The following is an 18,969-nucleotide window of genomic DNA, read 5'->3' as shown; positions in this document are numbered from 1 at the left end:
ACATAAACTACCATTAAAAAGTTTGGGGTCATCCAGACAATTTCATGTTCTCCATGAAACTCACACTTTTATTCACGTGCTAACATAACTGCACAAGGGTTTTCTAATCATCAATGAGCCTTTCAACACCATTAGCTAACACAATGTAGCATTAGAACACAGGAGTGATGGTTGCTGGAAATGTTCCTCTGTACCCCTATGGAGATATTCCATTAAAGATCAGCCATTTCCAGCTAGAATAGTCATTTACCACATTAACAATCTCTAGACTGGATTTCTGATTGATTTTATGTTATCTTCATTGAAAAAAAAAGCTTTTCTTTCAAAAATATGGACATTTCTAAATGACCCCAAACTTTTGAACTGTAGTGTACCTCTAAATCACGGTAGGAAGGGATCATTGACAAGATGTAAACTTAAAAATCTGTATTTTGATCCTCAGAGAGGAATCAGGGGGTTTAATCAACAGCCAGAGACGGTCCATATTGAATCAGACCTTGAAAACATCAGAATTAAAGCTTGCCCACATGTGAAAATAAACAAACCATACAGTTCTAGAGATGAAGATAAGTTTAATCAAGATTAAATATATGCCCAAAAAGATCTTGCAACTCATAAGAGATCCAAACAAGTCAAAACAATACAAAAAGATGAGCTTTTCTGTCTGTCACGTCAGTGGAGTCGTACGCTTTTTGTACCTCCTACAAGCTTTGGACTTTCATTCGGGGTAAAACGTAATATCTCAGTCACCTTATTTTACAGTGCATTGATTCGCAAAAACCCATAGCCTTCTTCCACATCTAAAAACCCATACATAAACTCATTTATAGAATTATTTACATACAAGGCTTGAACAACTCAACTCAAACCATTTGGTGAGCAACAAGAAAACCTAAGAAAAAAAAAACAAACAGCACATATCGAGAGGATATGGGAACTTCCTTGAACTTTACGGCTTGGTTCAGCCATAGGTAGTGACATTTTCTTACACAAAAATCACTGAACGGGTCGGAGGCAGGAGTAGTTAAATAATCTGACGCTCAGCAAAGTCGCCGGAAGATCGCTCAACTTGCGAGATATTCTGAAATCCGTCACAGGCTCGCTTGCACGCAGAAATGCACAGTAAGTGTGGTGAAGTGAAACCCGACGTCTTCACCGGACACATTCAGCGACCGTCGTTCAGATTCAGACGGTTCATACAGCACAGCCAAAACCCAGCCAATCGAAATGATGGCAACAGAATATTAAAGTACATTTAGATGTCACCACCGAGTTAGTAAGCAACCATGTCACCCAGGACACAGTCACAACTCTGTAACGTCTCAGTTTATTCACAACACTTGAGATGAAATCCGAGTCTACCGGGAAAAATGAATAAAAAGGGAACACAGCATTTTGCATGGTGGATTTTTTCACAGGTGTAACAGTGTGTCATGACCTCCAGAACATGGGTGGTTAGTGGGTTTTTATTGTCACACGTGTGCCAGAACTCAGTACAGCAAATCTGAAATACACATAGAATGATAAACACAAAAGCCTCCCCAGTAATATTAACAATAACTTCCTGTTTTTAAATTTGTGTGTGATTAATGGGATAAAGATACAGACTTTTGGACAGGGACTGTGAAGAAGCAAATGCTTGAATGGAAAACAAGCCGATGCTGGTAAAAATTAAAAAAACAGGAGAAATGGAACCACACATATATAAAGTACGTTGTTTTTAAACTTCTTATTCTGTATCATACTGAGATGCTTAGAAGGCCAGAAAAGCCAACACGTTACCATGGCATTTTGTACTCCCTCCCCTAGCAACCATGCGGCTGAATGATTCTCGCCTGTCCTTCATAAATGACGCCGCTGGAAGGAAACCTAGAACTGTTTCACTCAGGCTGTTACTTCACGTATCCACAGTGGCTAGTTAAGAGAATAACAGACTGCTGCTTTACAACAAAAAGGATGTGTGTGCCCTGGAGCTTCAAATGTGTGAAAGAGACTTGGCAAAGACCAGAAGACCTCTATGTAGAAGGCATAGTGTTATGAAGCACATTTGCAACAGAAATGGATTTCCAACACTGTCTGTGTTCTCTGGGGAGACACGGCCACCGACAAACAGGAAACGCTGCAGAGTGCTGGACTCGCCGAGTTTCCATTCATGGTTACAAAAAAACGCCACTCGGGGCAGAAGCAGCCACAAGGCCACGAGGTTGGACAGTGCTGGGGCCGGTGAGGGGGCAGAGGAGGAGCCCGGGGAGGAAGGGAGGGGGCAACAGTGGTAAAATACAACATGGGAGCAGAGTCCTACAGCTGGGTGTATGTGAGCGCAGTGGGGCCAGGCGGTGGATATACAACGGGAAACAGACTCCTCTTGGAAGGGCTCGATGATGGGATGTAGCATGGTGTCGTCTGGGGTCGCGCTTACACAAACAGTACACACAGATTAGTCCAGTCTCCAGTCCAAGGGCTCCAGATGTGTCTCTTTGTCACCCTCTGGTGGTTTTGTCCACAACAGATCTGGCATTACTTTCTCCTTTGCACACACACATTCACACACACACACAAATACAGGCTGCCTTCCCACAAATCTCCGCCCACACACACACACACACACACACACACACACACACACACACACACATGAACATACACACTCCTTGGCTCCCCGTGTGTCTGTATTCAGGCTTATCTGGTGTAGTAGACTCTGTAGTAAACACTCTTGGAGCGCCAGAGTGAATAGGAGTTGTCAAACTTGAGCAGGTAGACTCCGCGGCCGGGGTACTGGTGGCTGCCGGCGTACACCTCTTCGTGACAGTCCCGCCGGTAAACCGGCACAATCTCATCCACCTGGGGCTTCCCGGCCTCCTTCTTGGCCTTCTCCTCTTCGTTGGGAGGGTCACCTGTGGGAACAAGAACAATGCATCATGTAGGAACATGAGAATCACCTCCGAGTCTCATGTTTTAATGATTTCATGGTGCTTACACAACACCATAATAAACCTTAATGTCATTAGTTGATATTGTCCCTCAGGACTGAGTGCAGTGAAAAAGATTTCTTGAAATCACAGGAATTGAAGAAAAATAGTTTAACTTGAGCAAACTAGAATAAATTGGACGGGTCCACGCATCCTTGCTGGTCAGCGAATCCCAACATGTTCAGCAGGTGGTGCTGCGACTGAGAGTGTATTTTGGCCAATGGCCTCTTTGATGGCGACCTATCAAAACTGTCCAACAGGTGGCGCTACCACTGTGGATGTATATCAGTCTAGGTATGTCATCAGGACCAGACTGTGATCACACATGTAAAGTTTGAGGCTGATTGGAGCAGGTACAGGCCAGTTAGACAGCATTTCGTGTGTCAAGGTGAATCGGCGAAATTCCGCCAGCCGCCATTTTCATGTCTCAGACTTCCGGGGAGCATTTTCATCATTTTTAATCCTCAATGCCTGGTGTACATCCTGGCCAAACTTCTGCTCTGTTGAGGTTATTCTGTCTGAGTTTATAGCTTTTGAAAATGTGTAAAAATTGCACCTCAGAAATATGTCACATATTTCAAAATGGCCGACTTCCTGTTGTGTTTTAGGTATGGTTGTCAATTACATTTTTGTGCGTAGTGACGAGTTATTTATGCCTACCAAATTTCATATCTGTCGGTGACATGTCCTGGTCGTAGACCCTGGTTGAAATTTTCTAGGTGGCGCTGTTGAGCTATTTTGGCTCACACCTATGCAGGATCCATAAAATATTACATTTTTCACTGGTCCTCATGTGTGTGCAAATTTTAAAACATTTAAGTGTTTTTAGGCTTTTAAAACTGCGAAAAAACGGAAGAAAAAAAATAAGAAGAAACCCATGGGTTCCAAGAGGGTCCTACACACCTTTGATACTTGGATTTCAAATATGCATTCAATTAGTAATTGTTCTATCAACGCTTCTGAATATGCATTCATAAATGAGGCATGCTTATAGCTCTGTATTTTATGACCTAACAGTGGGTATCTCCTACTGTGCTGTAAAACCTTTGAGGTATCTGAGTGTATTCATGGACTGATTCTGCACACCATCTGCATAATACCAATAAAGATACATAATATTCATATCTAAACATGAAAAGACCTTACTACAATCAACTGAACCAAGCCAATACAACTTATACTGCAGCTTATCTTATCAACACACTGCCTAACGCATTCATTGTTATTCACACAGTGCTCTGGTTTCCACTAAAGAACATAAACAGGACTTTCACTGCTGTAGGGAGAGTCAGTGGATGTTTAACTACGGTGTACACACACTCTGAACACAAGATAAGAATAAGATCTTCACTGGAAAGCTGGTATCTACTACCCTATAGGCTGAGAGGAGAGAGAAAATGGATGGAGGAGACATTACTGCTGCTAAAAGCAACTGGTTTTGTGGTGAAGCTGGGAGAGGAAATAGCCACCATGACTTGATGTAGACATTGGCTCTGAACTGTGCGGGTAAAAGATGTTTCGAGATGTCATCTATCCCACTTTCCACCTTACTGATTTACAACAACTGCTGGGAACGTCTACCAGAGCTGCAGCCTCAGACAGTGGTGGTTAACTGCCGCTGTCCATTAAAGAAATATTAATAATCTTGTTTAACTTCGGCAGTTTCAGCAATGTTTGATCTTTTAGTCAACTCATCACGCACATCCCGAGTAATTACTATCCAACCAATGCTCAGTTTTTGGGGTTAATGGAGATATTGCTTTTAAAAGAGGAAAAAGTTTGGGGTCACCCAGACAATTTCATGTTTTCCATGAAAACTCACTTTTATCCATGTGCTAGCATAACTGCACAAGGGTTTTCTAATCATCAATGAGCCTTTCAACACCATTAGCTAACTAGTGGTGGGGGAGAAAATCGATTCTTAGATGCATCTCGATTCAGGCATGGACGATTCTGAATCGATTCACAAACGTCCAAATTCCGATTATTTAAATGTTAAATAACGTGACATAGGTGGAACTCAGTAGTGCTGCGCGTTGTCACCCGGCGTACACTTTACGGGAGCACATAACAAAGATGGCTGAACGCGAGATCCACCCGGCGCCTTCCGGATTAAAAGCGAATGTATGGAATAATTTTGGCTTCTACAAAGTTTAGGGTGGACTTGAACTGGACATATGTAAACTGTGTCACATCAAGATAAAATACTTTGGTAACACCACTAACATGAGGAGCCACATCAGTCGTTTTCACCCGAACGAGGAGGGAAGATGCCCGGCTGCTGTTGAGGCTACCTCTGCCTCCACCAAACAGAGAACAATCGAACAAGTAATTACAAAGCTTCCCCCCTCATCGGAAAAGGCGAAACGAATCACAAAGTCCATCGCAACGTTTATTGCCAAGGATTTACGTCCGTATTCAGTAGTGGAGAACCAGGGCTTCCGAGCACTACTGCACACGTTGGAGCCGAGATACAACATTCCATCCCGACGGTACTTCACTGACACGGCCATCCCGACACTCTACAAAGAGACATTTTCACATTTCACAAATTGTGATTCAAGATATGTTAAAAGCCAAGGATGCTGCTACCTTTTGTTCTTTACAACGAAGTTGTAACTTTTCAGTTTACACATTTCCATTAGTTTAATAAAAGACAATGGAAATTAATTCATTTAATTGTTTCTCATTATTACTATTTTAAAAACACAAAGTGGTGACTGGTCACACACTGAGACAAAAAGAAATGTGTAATAGCTGGGAGGGAAAAAAGATAATCGTTTCAGAATCGAATCGTAGCACCTGAATCGTAATCGTAATCGAATTGTGATGGGCCTGAAGATTCCCACCCCTATAGCTAACACAATGTAGCATTAGAACACAGGAGTGATGGTTGCTGAAAATGTTCCTCTGTACCCCTATGGAGATATTCCATTAAAGATCAGCTGTTTCCAGCTAGAATAGTCATTTACCACATTAACAATGTCTAGACTGGATTTATCATTCATTTAATGACGGCTTCGTTTTAAAAAAAATGCTTTTCTTTCCAAAACTAGAAAAGCACTCAGAGTGCAGACCTCTGCCAAGGATAGAGAGGAAAACAGGAAACCCATGCAGTAAAGGATCATGAGCTGGAATCAAACCTGCATCTCTGACACAGTTCTGTTTATGAATCACCTTCTTAACCAGTTGAGCTATCTGGACACCTTGCTCCAATTTGTTGGACGACATCCTAACCTATGATGTTTTTGTCATATTTTAGACCACATGCTAAAAAATTCAAAGTGATCCAGAATCCAGGATCCTTTCCAGATTGCCACCAAAATTAAATCAGCTCTTCCTCTTGCCATAGTCTACATCCCCTCAAAATTTCATGTGAATCTGCCCAGGCGTTTTTGAGTTATCTTGCTAACAGACAGACAGACGGACACACAAACACCGGGTGTCACATAACCTCCTTGGCGGAGGTAATAAGGACATTTCTAAGTGACTTCAGACTTTTGAACAGTAGTGTGTAAGAATTAAAGTTGCTCTATATTTGCTAAAGTTGCTTTACATTAAAGTTGTGCTATATTGGCTTAAGTTGCTTTATATACTAGTTAAAGTTGCTCTATATTAGCTAAAGTTGCTCTAAATGAGTAAAAGTTGCTCCATATTAGTTAAAGTTGCTCTATATTAGTTAATTTCTCTACATTAGACAAAGTTGCTCTATGTCAAAGTTGCTCTAAAGGAGTTAAAAATGCTCCATATTCGTTGAAGTTGCTCTAAAATTAGTTAAAGTTGCTCCATGTTAGTTGAAGTGGTTCCAAAGGGGTTAAAGTTACTCTACATTAATTAAAGTTGCTCTGCATTAAGCTCAGACCCTAAGAAAAATCATGATCCATCCATACAGTTTATACACACTCTCAATATGTGGAAAAATACACCAACATTGCGGAACATTTCCCAGAGAACTCTCACCTTCGTCATCCTCATCCTCATCACTGGACTCGGACACGTGCACGCTGACCGACGCAGACGCAGCGTCCGTCCACTCGAAGAAGACCCCAAACCCGATGTCATAATAGTCTGTGGCAAACTCCCAGAACAGGTAAGATCCCTCCTCGTGGGTGGGAACCCGCACCGTCACTACCTCGCCACGCCCCACCGTGATCACGCTGTCTGCGTCCTGGCGGATCTTCTCTTTGAAGTCCTTGATCTGCGGCCGCGTCCACATGGAGGGAGCCGCTATGACCGGCGGGGAGTCTGCTGTGATCAAGGGACAAGAGATATTTTGCGATCTGTTGGAAAAATCTGCAAATACAGAGTTTCCTATTAGAGAAGAAATATTACATTTCCTAACAGGTGATTTACTTCCTGCATATACAGACTGAGTGCCAAACGAACGCTACCAACAGACCCTCATGTCGTCTGTTTATACAAGGTGTTTGTGTCTTGGAGTGGAGACGACAGACATGTTTATACTTGATTGTAGGAGACAAACTGAGCTTTATGTTGATTTTCATACATTCTTTCTTGTTATTAGTTGTTACTATTGGTGTGTTTACTCTGACCGAGAAGAGACCAGAGAATCTAAGTTAAAAGTGGAGCCTGAGGGAGAAGGCTTAAGAACCAGTTGCCAAAACATCTGGTTGTGGCTGAGGAAGGAATGGCGGAGTTATGTGACACTCTGTGTACGTTTGTGTGTACGTTTGTCCGTCTGTCTGTCTGTCTGTCTGTCAGCAACATTACTCAAAAACAGACTAACGGATTTGGATGAAATTTTCCGGGAAGGTCAGAAATAACACAAGGACCAAGTGATTAGATTTTAGCAGTGATGCAGCTTATAGTCTGGATCCACAGATTTGTTAAAGATTTTTGTATCATTGTGAGATAGCGGAATGGTGTCACTGTAACCATGACAACAAGTGAACACTACATCAGCTGCCTGCTGACGATCACATGATTGTAATCCTACTGCAAATCCACTGCTGTGGACTGATCAGGATTTGTTTCTGAGTCCTATCAGTTCCAGCTACCTGCTACATGTAAGCCTCTTATTCTTTAATTTTTTTTAACAATAGCTAATCTAGCTAATTATTCATTTAATTTATCATCATTTTTGCTATACATTTTAACTGACTGCTCTGACTTGTCTCCTATATCTTGTTTGACTGTCTGTGTTGCACGTTTTAGCTCTGAAAGCACTTTGAACACTATTCTTAAGGGTGCTATATAAATAAAGTTATTATTACATATTTAGGTCACGCAATTCAGTATCTGTACATAACATGCACATGCATAACACACGCCTGTGTTCAGCACAAGGTTGCTTTTTTTGTGGGTACATCTATGTTAAATGGACACATTCTATAGTGCCGTGATTTCTGCCACAGTTTTTTTTTTCAAGATTTCGGTCATCAGAAATGATACGACAGAGCATCCTTGGTGGAGTACTGAGCTCTCCGAGTGTTTTTCTTGTAGAACCATGTGGCTGCATCAAGGAACTAGGCCTTCTTAAAGAGCTTTTATATTATATTTCAACTGAAACGCAATAAATGGTCTTTGGGACAACAAAGACTTCCGCTCCTCATCTTTCACCTGCATGTGTCAAGATTAAATCCAACTCAGCCTTCAGTGGTCCAGCAGCAGAATAAAGGGGTTTAATGAGACTGCTACTAGAGTGATCAATAATGAAGATGTGTTTTCCCCAAAAACAGCCACAGTGGATTCATTCAGGATATCCAGAATGCTTTGCAAACTAAAGGGGTTCTTCATTTCTAGCACGACTTCTTACACTTCAGTAAGCACAATGTGGTCAGATGACACCTAAACCTGCACCATGCTCATGTGTCACTTGTTCCAGCACTCCTCCTCCCTGCCCTCCAGGTCACATCAACAAGGACACAGCAGATAAGAATCAGGTTTCAAGTTTGGTAAAAGGTTCTGTTTGTTTGACAGAGAGCATTCCTCCCCTCTGTCCTGTAGCTATTAGCTGCACGACGAGGAAGATCTTTCTGTAGTTTATGCTTCTTTTTTTATATATGAAACAAACAAAACTGCAGCCCACCAACCTAATAAAGGCCCGTTCTCTGAGACCTCCTCTGCCAGCTCTGGCTCTGGCTCCCGGTCCATGCTCTCTGAGTAGGAGTCCGACTGGCCTCCATTGACTGTAGGAGCTTCCTCGCCAACGAGCGGAGCAGCAGCACACAGCGGTCCTGCTGCTGAGGCGGGGATGGGCTCACCGCTGTTCAAGCTGTTAGATTCTAGGGTGCCCTGCACTGCTGAATCCGCCTGCTGCTGCTGCTTCTGTAAGGCCGCCTGGAATGGGAGGGGGTATAGTACAAGGTCAACACCATAAACTAAACAACGGATATAAACCAAGAATGCTGCTTCTACAGGGCTGCAGGAGGAAACACACACTGGTGCACCTTAACCCTTTAAAGAGTATTCATTGAAATACTTTGAAACTAAACATTTCAACCCTAGAGTGTTATTGGAGGACATGAGATTTGTTTACCTTTGTGACAATTTCCTATTTTTTCATTTTCATGTTGAGATTCAAGGTCAATGAAGTTACCATATATCAATCAAAGTTTATTTCTTTAGCCCTTTATAAACAGCCCAAAGGGAGACCAAAGTGCTTCACAGTTAAAAAAAAAACAAGAGAATAACTTAAAACAATCACACTTACACCTACTGGCAACTTTAGAATAATCAATTAACCTCAGCACGTTGTTGGACTGTGGGAGGAAGCCGAAGTACCCGGAGAAAACCCACGCACACACAGGGAGAACATGCAAACTCCATGCAGAAAGACCCCAGGAAGGCCGAGACATAAACCGGGGATCTTCTAGCTGCAAGATGAGCTAGCACCACGCCACTGTGCAGCCCATAAAATATACAATAAAACCATGAAATACACAGCAATAAAACAGCACCAAAATATAACATCTAAAAGAAATAAAAGTAGTAAAATGTCACCATGTTGTGAGGCATGAAAAGCCTTTTTAAACAGGAAGGTTTTGAGTTGGGATTTAAACAGAGCCAGGTCAGTGATGGTGAACATGTCAGGGGGGAGCTCGTCCACAGCTTGGGTAAAAACAATCCAAGAAATGTATATGTCATCACTTAGCACAACTACTCAACTGTAAAATGTGTGAGTTTGGTCAACTAACCATGGCTAGTTTTGACGTTTCAACTGCAAATATGGAAGAGGACCGAGCTTTGTGTCTTTTTCCGACTTCAGAGGAAAGTTTGATATGTTCCAATCCTCTGCTGATTGGTCAAATGCCTCCATGCAATGTGCTGTAATGTATAGTGATCTTCTCTGTTTGGCTGATATTTAATGAGTGCAGAAGTTCCCAAATATGATCACTTGGACGTTGAAGGGCTACACCAGTTTTTAGGCATGTAAGGATACACTTTATTCTGCGTCTGGTAGATCACAAAGGGACTCTACAACTTTATCTGCTGATAAAACCACTTTACATACTGGACATTTTACATCCTAAACGTCATTCATTATATCTGCAAACTCATCTGCACATGCAGCGCATTCTCATTTGCACATTTCTGTTTCAGTCTTGTTCTGTTGATTTTCCTTTTCTATACTTTTATCTCATTTACCTTCATTTTAAATCCTAATATTCTGTGTTGTGCTATTGTTAATCCCTTTATTGAATATCCACGCTGCTGCAACGACAGATATTTCCTCTGGGGATTAATAAAGTCAGTCTAAAAACTGCATTTCACACCGTTTACCTCATCTATACAAGGTCTACAACTAAATTTCCATCTTGTGACATTTTGAACACCGTGTTAAAATGAATGAATATAATTAGTGCTGGGATGTGAAATAAGTGATGTTATGAATGCTTTTTGTCCTTCAGTTGTCACCACACGACAGTAAGGCAAACAACTGCTCACAAGGAAGATTATTTTTAGATGCAGCGTCTCAAAATGTTGCCAGACGTTTTCCTGATAAGCGCATTCTGACCTACTTTTCATTCTCTAACGTGACACTTTGCTGTTTTCAAGCAACAGTTCATCTTTTAAAACCATCTTGCCAACCTCTACGCCTCATAGTTCCCCTTCAAAAGCACCTTCTGGAAGTTCAACCGTAAAATCGATGGGTAAAAGTCCGACATCCCACCTGTTGCTGGGCCAGCTGGACCTGGTAGAGCTGCTGCATGTACTGCTGGTAGTGCTGCTCCTGGAGCTGACGGATCAGACCCAGCTGCTGCTCCGGGCTGTTGGGGTACTGCTGGGCAGCGTACTGCTGGAACTGCACCGCCGTCTGGGCGTTCAACGCTGCCATTATCTGTTGTCTGGGTAAAAGAAACAGAGGGGCAGAATTAGTGAGGAAGGAGACACTTGAAAGACGGAGGAGGCTAGGAAAAGCTGCATGATTCTAATTAGGGATGGGACTTTAATGCGTTAACTGTGATTAATTAATTACAGAAATATAACACACTAAAAAAAAAATCCGCATTTAATCACACCTTTCTCAGTTCCCTAATTTGGGTCACACCCATAAAGCTTGTTTTATGCTTGCTGCATCCACGAGGTCCATGCGGCTCCGTCCAGACAAATTACGTCATTTTAGCAGCCACGCCCCCTCACATGGCCCTTCTCAAGCAGAAAATTTCCAAGTTGTGCACCTTTAAACTTTTAACTACGTGGACAGAGACACACAGAAAGCTGGCAGAAGAACAGGAGCTCCTAGCAGCAGAAGTTCAGACATACAGACCTTTATGTGATTCATCACACAGAGATCACCGTGACAACCGGGTTATGCGCAGTTCAAGGCTTGAAATTAAAACTAACTGCTGAAATGCACCTATTCGGTAAAATGGAATGCTGTAGGTGGTGTAAACGATGGTAAACTTCTTGTACTCTAGCTTAGTACTAGAGTAAATTAAGTAGACATGCGTTTGTGATGCACTGCCCCCTGCAGTTTGGGAGCAGATGCCACATGGAATATAAAAATCTCACACGGTCTCTCGAGCAGATCTTCAAGCGTCTCATTTCCACGCAGCTCGTTCGTGCAGAAAGAATAACCCAGCCTTAACACTGATACACTCTCCAGCCCAGTAGGTGGCAGTAATGAGCCTAAAGCCTGTTAGCGAGACACGAAGAAGATGCACCGGACGCACTGAGGGAATCAGTGCAGACATGTCAGACCAACATGGCGGCTCGGTCGCAAATTTTCTCTTTTAATACGAAAACTGTTCAGCAAAAAGTATAGAAATAAACTACTGAATCTGTCCTTGTTTTAGTTCAACGACGGCTAGTTTACACGTTTGACGCAAGTTTCATGATGCATCTGCCCTCCGCTCCCAGCACCATATTTGCATGAATTAAACCACTTCATGCAAATAAGCCCCGGGGCGACACACCACACATCAGCTACAACAGTCCTGGTACCGGAAAACAGTGGAGCCAGCCCATAATAGAGCACTTTTCAAGACAGTTAAAGTGCTTGAGTTTACGAAAAGTCTTAAAATGTTGAATATAAGCTCTGTAATTTCACTTTGATTTTGCTGAAATCTGTGAATGTAACAGACAGATAAAAAAATGCAGATAAATATAAACAAAACAGAAACATTTCTGTTGTTTAAGTTCATATATATGTCTGTTCATCGATTCAGTCGTCAATTAAAATGTATTTGAACTGAAAAACTTTGCTTATTTTGTTAAATACTGCTATTGGCAAAAATGTGATTAATTCATTCCAAAGCCAGTGACTTTTTAAATCGCATCCCACCACTAACTTTAAATACTAAAAGAGCTGTAATGAGATGTTTACTCTCTGGATCAGTTTTCAACCCAACTCTGCTCTACCATTTATGTTGTAGCTTGAAAACTGAAAACCTATCAGATCCAGGGGGAGAGCAATAATCACACAGAGGTGGTGTTTTCTTATAATAAACACACAGCATAGCGCCACACTTACTTCTGCTGTTCAATCCGTAGTCTCTCCTCCTCCACCTGCCTCCGTTCCTCTTCCTCCCTCCTCAGCCTCTCCTCCTCTTCCAGCCTCCGTCTCTCCTCCTCCTGCCTCTGTCGCTCCCTCTCCTCTTCCTCCCGCCTCTGACGCTCCTCCTCCTCTTTCCTGAGGAAGAGCAAAGACAGAATTGAAGGATCTAAATCATGCGTCACTTGTAACTTTTGTGATTTTATGAACAAACATTCAGGCGTCAGGAGAAGCAGAAATTGAATCTAACGAGGTCAGTGTAACTCATCGACCTAAACTAAACGCTGATTCACAGGTTTTCTTGCTACATATAGAACAAAGTGAGGTCGACGCTGCATTTAGAAACTGTACCAGAGGGATCTAGCTCAGGGGAACAAAGCCGAGCACCTTACCGTTTCCTCTCCTGCTCCTCTTTTTCAATCTTATGTGAAGTGACGTAGGGCGCAAAAAGGTTGCAGCACTTGTTAAGCAGTTTGACGAACTCCACCATGGCCTCCTCCTTCTCCATGTTACCCAGAGATGCCCACTCTTTCCTGCAAACAGAGCAGGACGGAGATGAAAATAGACAACACAAACTGCTGGGACAATTTACTGACTTCTCTTTTAATTTATAAAAAAAATCCTAATCCACAAAACCTGAAAATGAATGCACCTGGAGTTCAAACCAGCTCATTTCCATCCAAGGTTTTAGTTGATTTTAAATTCATAAAGACAAAAAAAACATCCATCAAACCATATCTACATTACTGTGCAGAGGTTTGGGGCAATACATGGGTCAATATAAAACAGAGACTTTTTCTTGCATACATTTTTAGTAAAGATTAGTAAAGATAGTATTTTAAGTAAAGAAATAATGTTTTTTATGTTCCTTATGATCATGTCTTTACAAATTCCATAATTATTAATGATCGAAACAATCACTTATTAATAAAAAATGACTGGATATCACTAAAATGTCAACTAAATAACCGTCTGAATTTCATAGCAACCACCCTCTAATTAGCTAAACTATAATAAAATTAGTTTAAAATACTTTAAAAATAGTTTGGATTGTGTTATTTTTATTAAGCTGAGATAAACATGACAGATATATCTATTTCTGGCAATATATCAAACTTTAGAAATCACTTTCATCTAAGTTCCGTGTTACAAAAACACCTCTGAATGAAGTGCGTTAATTCCAGATCACATGACCTGCTCCACATGATGTCATTTCCTCCTGAAGAAAAGACTCCAAGGCTTTCTGAGTTATTTCATATAAAGTAGTGTGTGAGTCAAGTGTCAACAGGCTTACTACAATATCTTTACAAACAACTTTCAATTCCACTCATTTGTATGTATAATATTTTAGAAGACTCACGTGATTCGGTATCTGCAGATAACATACACATGCAAAACACACGCCTGTGCTCAGAGCAAGGGCATGTTGGAAATGATACGACTAAGCAGCCTTGGTGGAGTACCGCGCTCTCTGAGGACTTATCTTGTTCATATTTTATATTTTGTTTGCAAATATGTACATAACTTACTATGGGAGTGGGGTACTGAGTGACTGATGGTGGAGATGTAGAAGGGCTAGGAGGAAATGAGCTCCTTGTCGGATATGTGGGGTTATTATTTTCTGCTTTGTTTTATTCTGTTTGCTTGTTTTGATGTTGCTTTGAATATTCCGATTTGTTTTTGTGGCTTTTTTTCCTTATATGGCTGACATAAAAAACAATCATTCATTCATTCATTCATTTTAAACTGCCTACATCAACAGTTGGTTGAGTGAAACAAAAAGAATGTGTGTTTGTTTCCTGACACACAGCAAAAATCAGTGGAATGTCTCCGATGATTCAAAGGTCACCTGCACAGACACACACACACACACCTGCGGTCGTTACCCAGGACATCAAAGAAGCCGACCTCCGGTGAAGCGTCAGGATTGTACGGGCCGAGTAACACCTGTTTGTGCAGAGCCACCAGTCGGAGCTTCTCCTCGTAGGTCGGGTGGAAGGCCTTGCCGTCTTTATCTGAGGGCAGCAACGTGGAATCGGTGAGTTTTGCATTCATTTGCAGTGAAAGGTGCATGTGAATACTGCAACAAGGTAATAGAATGTCAGCAGCTAATTTGATCCAAGTCTGTAGTCTAGGACAAGGTGTCAAACATAAGGCCCATGGGCAAAAACCGGCCCGCCTGAGGGTCTAATCCAGCCTGCAGGGTGACTTTGCAAAGTGTAAAAATGAAAAAATATTTAAAGAAACTGAACACTGTGAGATATAATGTGAGTCTGCAGCTTCAGTATGACAGAGTCTGGTTTGGTGGAACCCTGTTATTGATGCACTGACACAACTTTTATGCACTTTTTATTTAGAAATTTTATGCATTTCTCAGACAGGAGGATAACTTAACCTTTTTTTTCCAATCGCTACCACTTTAGTTTGTGTGCTTTAGTGTCGGGATTACTGCACACATGTGGAAATGAATTGAAACTTAAAGTCATTTCTAGATATGGACAAGTTGCAAAATACTACATCATTCAATTACAGATATCTGTGACTAAATGTTTAGTTCCTTTGCAGATACACTGATCTGTAAGTGGCAATGTGTAAATGATAAACTGCAGCATAATAGTGCTCAAATTTCACATATTTCTCTTAAGAAATTTCAGGTTGTTCATAATGTTTTGTAAAAAGATGGTTCATTAAATGTGAACATTTTCAGAATGTACATTTTTGCACTAAAACAAAGGAAAAAATTTGGAGTTGAGGTCGGTTATTATGCTCTGATTTTACATTGTTCTGAATGTGGACCCTGAACCAAAATGGGTTTGACACCTGTGGTTTAGGATATAAAATAGGTGCTCCTGATGGTGATTTTTCAAAATCTGCAGACAGTCTCTGTTGCTTAATCCTTCTGTTGTCTTCATTTATGGGCACCGAAAAAATATTGTTTCCTTGTCTGAAAAAATCCAAAAATTCAGCAAAAAAATCCCTAAATTTCAGAAAATTTGCAAAGTCCTAAGGAAGAAAATTCCAAAAGTTTCACTTAAAGGTTTTATTTGAAATAAATCCCCAAATTTGGCAAGAAATTTTAGTAAATATTTTTCAAAAAAATGAGTAAAAATTTTCCAAAAAAAATCCTAAAAATATCTAAAGTGATTACAAATAAATCAGTAAAACTCCACATATTTTCTTTAAGAGCATTCACAAAAAAATATTTCTTGTGAATGTTCCTAAGAATTTTTTTTAGCATTTCTTTTTTTCACCAAAAAGAGTTCAGAAATTTCCCAAAAATGTTGAAAATATTTACATCTGAAGTTTTACTGTTAAATTTTTCCCCCTCCACATTTTCAGACTTTAAAACGAGTTAATTTGACCCGCAGGACAACACGAGGGTTAAATCAGAAACAATCACATGTTGAGATTACTTCCCACTCGCCAGCAGTTTATTCAAACTAAGGTGAGGCAACAAATACACGAGTTAAGCAAGTAGACCTAACCCTAACAGACACAATTAACACAAAGCCCAGATTACAAACCTGTTTGTGCAGTTATCAAAAGGGTTCAGCTCAAATAAAGACAGGCCAAAATAGTGTACACTTTTTCAAGACGTTTGCAAAGTAACCACCGACTACAACAGCAAAAACTGATTTAACCCTCGTGTTGTCCTGTGGGTCAAAATGACTCGTTTGAAAATGCGGGAAAAAATATATATGTTTTCACAGTAAAACTTCAGATGTCCACATTTTTGGGAAATTTCTGAACATTTTTGGTGGAAAAAAAAAGGAATCCTAAATATGTTTCTTAAGAACATTCACACAAAAAAAATCAGCTACATTCACTGGAATTTGGTTGAGTTTGTTCTTAAAGAAAATATTAGAAGTTTTGCTGATATATATGTAATCACTTTAGATATTTTCAGGATTTTTTGGAAGACTTTTACTCATTTTTTTTGCAAATATTTACAAGAATTTTCTTGCCAAATTGGGGGATTTTTGAAAATAAAATTTTAAGGGAAACTTTTAAGGAATTATTGAAATTTTATTCCTGGAGGTTTTGCAAATTTTCAGAAATGTGGGGAATTTTTTTGGCTGAATTTTTGGATTATTTTCAGACAAGGAAACGACATTTTTGGTGCCTGTAAATGAGGACAACAGGAGGGATAAGGCAAGGTTCACTGTTTGAGCTGTTCTGGTTTGACCGGCTATTTTTAGTATGTTTAGACAGAGCAATAACATAGCTGTAGCTGCTGTCAAAACCATAGATTTGTCCAGAAATTTGAATGATTACATCGAATGAAGATGCAGAAGCCTAATTTAGCCATACAAAACTCTTAATGCATGTATTTTAGAAGCATGGGAGTGGTTTGAATATGAGGAGGCACTCGTGGCCATCCGACTCTAAACGTGGCTACAAGCAAACCTCTGTGAGCTGTTTTTTATCCTCAGAAATAATTCCTTCAGCACAGCAGGAATCTGTCATCGTCTGCTTAACCAGAGGGAGAAAAAAAATCTATGTGAGCGACTGGCAACCGGCCCTTATAGCCGCGGTAGGGGCAGAGCAGGGCGTGTTTAAAGCTCCCAAACAAATCACGACGAGCCACCATTCAGCCAGGATGGACAGCTTCCTGCTTTAGCTGATGGAGCTTGAATGGGTCACCAGCCCGAGTCCATGTAATGAGATACAGAAGGCAGACAACACCAGGAAACACACCTCAGAGAAATGCACTCAGGCCACAAGCAGATAAACTAAGACACATAAGAAGCGCGGTGCTAGTTTGACCCTTTAAAGAGCGGCTAATGGCTCGGCTAGCCGTGCAGGCGGCTGGTTAGCCGTGAAGCTAACGTACTGCTGCGGTGACAGCATCAGCTCGGCTTGTGACAGCTAGCAGCTAATACTGGCACCCTGCTAACCTCGGGTGGTCTCACATCACAGCGAGCGGTTCAGAAGCTAAACGCGGTCCTCCTGCCTCAGAGCCGCTCGGACTGGACGTGAAATTACCTTTGAAAAATTTAAGGGCCATTCCGTAGAGCTCCTGCAGAGAAAAGCCCCATTTCCTCTCTATCGCAGATTTGGCAGTCTCTCCATCTTCGCCTTCAGCCGCAGCCGGCGTCTCGGTCTCGGGCTCGGCGGGTGTGGGCTCCGGCTCTTCCACCGGGCTCTGCTCTCCCTCCGGGTCCGGACTGAGGGTGAGGCCATCGATGGAAACTTCGAGCCGGCTGGAAGTACCGCTGTCGAGGTCGCCGCTCTGAACCTCTGTCGCCATCATGGAGACTGTCAGCTGAAGCGGCCACGTACCTACATCCGCTCACACTCGGCGGAAGATCCGGTGTCTTTTTTCTTTTTTTAAACTATGTAAATAATGACGACGCTCCCAGCGATAAATTAAACATTTACAAAAGTGAAGTTTAAGACGTGACTTTGAAAACTGCTAAAGAACTAGCACACGTATAAATTTAGTTACATTTTGAGGACAAACCAACAAACAGCAACATTTAAAGGCTCCTATTTGCTGGACTGTGTTTACAACAGTAAACATAGCATAAAAATATACCGTAAATTAATTTGAATGAATTTCACTACTATAATAGTAGTAGTGAAATATGGAATATTTAATAGTCTATATTTGAATAGTAAATAGTGCAATATAGTACTATACTATACTGCACTATACTACACTATACTATAATGTACTATGCTATACTACACTGTACTATACTATTATGTATTATGATGTACTATATTGGACTTTACTAGATATTATTCAATACTATACTATTCTATATTATTCAATGCTATACTATAATGTGCTATTCTAGACTAGACTAGACTTGACTACAGTGCACTATGCTATGCTATGCTATGCTATGCTATGCTATGCTATGCTATACTGTATTATACTTAAATGTACTATAATGTGCTATAATGCACATACTATATATACTAAACTATACTATAATGTACTATATTGTGCTATAATGTGCAATACTACACTATACTATATTATTTTATACTATGCTATGCTAACTAAAATCTACTAGCACTCTGCTATACTGT

The 18,969-nt window shown here is 40.9% G+C and overlaps 1 protein-coding gene across 3 annotated transcripts; it reads right to left on the bottom strand.

The window, feature by feature from the left end:
* Positions 1–552: 552 nt before the first annotated feature.
* On the bottom strand, positions 553–18,238 carry acbd3 (acyl-Coenzyme A binding domain containing 3). 3 transcript variants are annotated; one of them, XM_022207007.2, is made up of 8 exons: positions 17,914–18,238; positions 14,801–14,942; positions 13,320–13,460; positions 12,907–13,065; positions 11,104–11,278; positions 9,023–9,269; positions 6,930–7,262; positions 553–2,894 (listed from the first exon to the last, which is right to left on the bottom strand). In XM_022207007.2, exons 1-8 carry the CDS (start codon positions 18,179–18,181, stop codon positions 2,680–2,682), a joined length of 1,680 nt encoding a protein of 559 aa, XP_022062699.1. In that variant the 5' UTR covers positions 18,182–18,238; the 3' UTR covers positions 553–2,679. The 3 variants fall into 3 exon arrangements, with proteins under 3 accessions (XP_022062699.1, XP_022062701.1, XP_022062700.1); XM_022207009.2 differs by having other exon boundaries at positions 6,930–7,214; XM_022207008.2 differs by having other exon boundaries at positions 6,930–7,217; positions 17,914–18,237.
* Between the last annotated feature and the right edge of the window lie 731 nt (positions 18,239–18,969).

Source organism: Acanthochromis polyacanthus, chromosome 16 (assembly GCF_021347895.1).
Source record: "Acanthochromis polyacanthus isolate Apoly-LR-REF ecotype Palm Island chromosome 16, KAUST_Apoly_ChrSc, whole genome shotgun sequence".
Taxonomy (NCBI): domain Eukaryota; kingdom Metazoa; phylum Chordata; class Actinopteri; family Pomacentridae; genus Acanthochromis; species Acanthochromis polyacanthus.
This window is presented reverse-complemented; position numbering and strand designations above follow the sequence as displayed.

Excerpts from the sequence above, each read along its gene's own strand:
- acbd3 (XM_022207007.2), bottom strand. The coding sequence starts at position 18,181 with ATGATGGCGACAGAGGTTCAGAGCGGCGACCTCGACAGCGGTACTTCC. Across the intron at positions 14,943-17,913 it reads GGCCCTTAAATTTTTCAAAG|ATAAAGACGGCAAGGCCTTC; the intron begins GTAATTTCACGT and ends TGCTGCCCTCAG. Across the intron at positions 11,279-12,906 it reads CTACGGATTGAACAGCAGAA|ACAACAGATAATGGCAGCGT; the intron begins GTAAGTGTGGCG and ends TCTTTTACCCAG.